Source organism: Prunus dulcis, chromosome 1 (assembly GCF_902201215.1).
Source record: "Prunus dulcis chromosome 1, ALMONDv2, whole genome shotgun sequence".
NCBI lineage: Eukaryota > Viridiplantae > Streptophyta > Magnoliopsida > Rosales > Rosaceae > Prunus > Prunus dulcis.
The window spans coordinates 474,990-478,613 of NC_047650.1; the positions used below are offsets into that span (position 1 = coordinate 474,990).

General features: G+C 53.5%; 1 protein-coding gene across 1 annotated transcript; it reads left to right on the forward strand.

The window, feature by feature from the left end:
- Positions 1-763: 763 nt before the first annotated feature.
- Positions 764-2,823, forward strand: LOC117613223. Its single transcript, XM_034341856.1, has 2 exons — positions 764-2,046; positions 2,190-2,823. The coding sequence occupies exons 1-2, from the start codon at positions 764-766 to the stop codon at positions 2,821-2,823; spliced, it is 1,917 nt and encodes a 638-aa protein (XP_034197747.1).
- The last annotated feature ends 801 nt before the right edge of the window (positions 2,824-3,624 follow it).

Genomic DNA, 3,624 nt, shown 5'->3' on the forward strand with positions numbered 1-3,624 from the left:
TAATATGCTTCATGTACGAATTCCATGTTTCACACGACTCTTTAACAGGTCTATTAAAGCTAAAGGATATACTATTCTTATGCACCGTGGTTCATATGTAGGATGGGGAGGAAGATTTACATCTATTACATCATACATATGTAGAAGGGAAACATGTTGCTTACTTGGCAATATATTTATAAGAGGTTTAAACCTTGACCGTTGTTGATGTTTACACCATAGTGAACCGAGCAGACCCAGCATCAAAGCGACTAGCACCAAGGCAGCCACGTCTTCTCCCCTACCGAAGGAAGACACACTTCCGAGGTGCCAGACACCTGCCGAAGCTCCCAGCTGCCAAACCTAATCTCCAGGACACGTGTCGCCACCACAACGACTTGCACAAAGTCCCACATTGGAACTTTGTGCAAACCTCCTGCTTTCACCTCCCTATAAATAGGGAACAGTACCCAAGTAAACAGAGTAACTATTCTCCCACTTTTACTGTTACTCTGCCAGATTTACCACTTGTAACTGACTTAGGCATCGGAGAGCCTTCGGCCGGCACCACACTCAGCGGCTGCAGGTTTCCCACCAACCTATTTCACCAAGGGCCTCAGCCCTCTTCCCTACTGAAGACCCCGCATATCTCATCACTAAGTTGGACTCAATATTGGCCGGGCCATTTTGAGCATCAACAGTTTGGCGTCGTCTGTGGAAAACCGACACTAGAATCCCCTCTTTCTCTATCAGCCCAGTTGGCTCCTTCACCCCACACTCTGCTATGCCGACCGAGGATAGCCGCAATACCCAGCCGGAGCTAACCCACCTTCATCCGGAGCTAACCCAGTCACGACTCCTTTGCATTCCCCCACCGAAGGACCGGCCCCATGAACCAGTCAGGATCTACCAAGATTGCAGGGATCGCATCTCGGACCGTCAACCAAGACCAATCCCTATCCCTGTCAACCTCGAAGACCCACGGGTAACACACCTGGGCCCTTCCTCAGGCCCTGTCCACGTACCCGACGAGAAAGGTGTCGGGGACTCGGATAGTTGGGAATTCTATAATTCGGAGGCCTGGCCAACTTACCACACCGAGGCGCTGGAAGATTGGGAACATTCCCCAGCCCCTGTCTGCCCCGTCCCCAGACCTTTGGCACCCTTAACTCTTCCTCATGCCAACCCGGCCATGAGGCTTCTCTTTGAAAAGGTCCGGCGTCTGGAGAGCGAACAACATCGCAGCCATCAACCCCTCTGGGCAAAACCACGACCGGGGCCCTTTACTGAACGTATCCTCCACTACCACCAGGAGAAAGATATCCAGCCGCTCCGCATCGCTTTCTACACTAGCACGGAGGACCCTCTCACCCATATTCACTCCTTCCAGTCTGCCCTTGGGTGCAAAGGCCTCACTGATGAAGGCATGTGCCTCCTCTTCCCTTCCACCCTCAGCGGCGCGGCCCTGAATTGGTTTTATAGACTCCACCCCCGCACCATCAACTCATTCGATAGTCTCAAGCAGACGTTCCTAGATCATTTTATGATCCAGACTGATCGCCTATACTCTGCCAACGCCTTGTATATGCTCCGGCAAGCTGAGGACGAACCCCTTCGGGAATATGCAGCCCGGTTCAGTCACGAATACTCCCGCTTCCCGGATACTGACGATCGCGCTGTCTTCGGTGCTTTTAAGAGCGGCCTCCGTGAGTCCAACTTCCGCTACCTGGTTCATAGCAACAGTTGGAACACATATACAGAGCTAATGAAACAGGCCGCGATCCATGCTAAGGCTGAATACTTCAATTCCAAGCGTGGCCCAGCCAACCTGGCGCGCAACACTTTCCCCGATCCTCTACCTGCTTCAGCACCAGCTTCAGCCCCACCTCAGCATTTTACCCCCGCCCCGAGTACCCAGGGTAACCAACAACCAAAACGGAAGGATAGCTACCAGCATCCCTTCAGCAATAACAAACGTGGCAGACATGGCAACCACCACCACTCTAGCGGAGGCAACCCTCCCAAGACTGGTGATCGGGCCCCACTTCCCTTCACACCCAGGCCCAGGTTCGAGGTTTTTACTACCCTCAACACCACCTATGAGAATGTCCTGGTGCGTGAAGCCCCCATCATCCCCAAGCCACCCCCCCTAGACCATCCAGCAAGCCTATGCCAAACACGGGGGTCTTCTGCCGCTTTCATCAATTCAGCGGCCATGACACCGAATCTTGTGTTGCGTTGCGCAACATAATTGAAGGGCTCATCCGTGAGGGAAAGCTGGACAACTATGTGCACAACCTACCACCCCCGCCTAACCCTCACCAACGACAGATCAACATGATCTCCACCATCAGCGGTGGTCCTACCCTGGCTGGCACCTCCAACAACTCCATCAAACATTATGTCCGTTCCACCTATGCGCACCAGGTCTTCAGCACCAAGCAGGGACGCTTGCCAAAGTCCCAAAAGTCGGGCTGGGCCCCCATTACCTTCTGCGAGGAGGAGGAGCGTGGTGTTATCCTCCCCCATGATGATCCACTCATTATTCGTGCTGACATTTCTAACTTCGACGTTGGGCGTATCTTGGTGGACACTGGCAGCTCGGTCAGTGTGATGTTTGCTGACGCCTTCAATGAGCTCCAGGTCCCGTCTCACCTACTCAACCGAAGCATCACACCCCTTGTGAGCTTCTCGGGTGATGTGGTCCAGCCCATTGACAGCATTCATCTCCCGATATCAATTGGGGCCGCACCCGAGTGGGTGACGATCACTACCCCCTTCCTTATCGTTGATTGTCCCACAGCCTACAACGTCATCCTCGGCCGCCCGGCTTGGCCCAAATGAGGGCTTTTATTTCCACACATATGCTGCTGCTGAATTTCCCTACGCCTAATGGCACAGGCATGGTGCACGGCGACCAACTCAAAGCTCGAAGCTGCTATGCTTCAGCAGTCAAATCCACCAATTGCCAACACAGGAGTGAGGCCCTCGCAGTAACCAAGGCTCCCGCCCCTCCTCGAGCTAGCACAGAACGACCTGAAGACCTAAGGGAGGAGTTTATCACACAACAGGCCGAACCTGTGGAAGACCTAGAACTTGTTACTCTTCACGACGACATCCCAGATCGACAAGTCCGGATCGGCACCCCCATCTCGCAAGAGCTTCGCTCTGACCTGGTCACCTTCCTCAGCCTCAACTTCGAAGTCTTCGCATGGTCCTACAATGACATGCTTGGCATATCACCAGACATCATATCCCATAGGCTCAGCGTCAATCTTGTCGTCCGACTAGTCCGACAGAAGCGTCGCACTTACGACCCCGAGAGCTATGAGGCCATAAGGGCGGAGGTGGATCGGTTGAGTAGTATCGGATTCATCAGGGAGGTTGACTATCCTACATGGCTGGCTAATGTCGTGATGGTCCGTAAACCAAGAAAGGGCTGGCGTATGTGTGTCGATTACACCAACCTTAATTGGGCCTGCCCAAAGGACAGCTTCCCCCTACCCCGGATTGACCAGCTGGTCGACGCCACAGCTGGCCACGCCTTCCTTAGCTTCATGGATGCTTACTCAGGTTACAACCAGATCCTCATGCACCCCGAAGATCAGGCCCACACCTCTTTTATTACGGATCGCGGCCTCTACT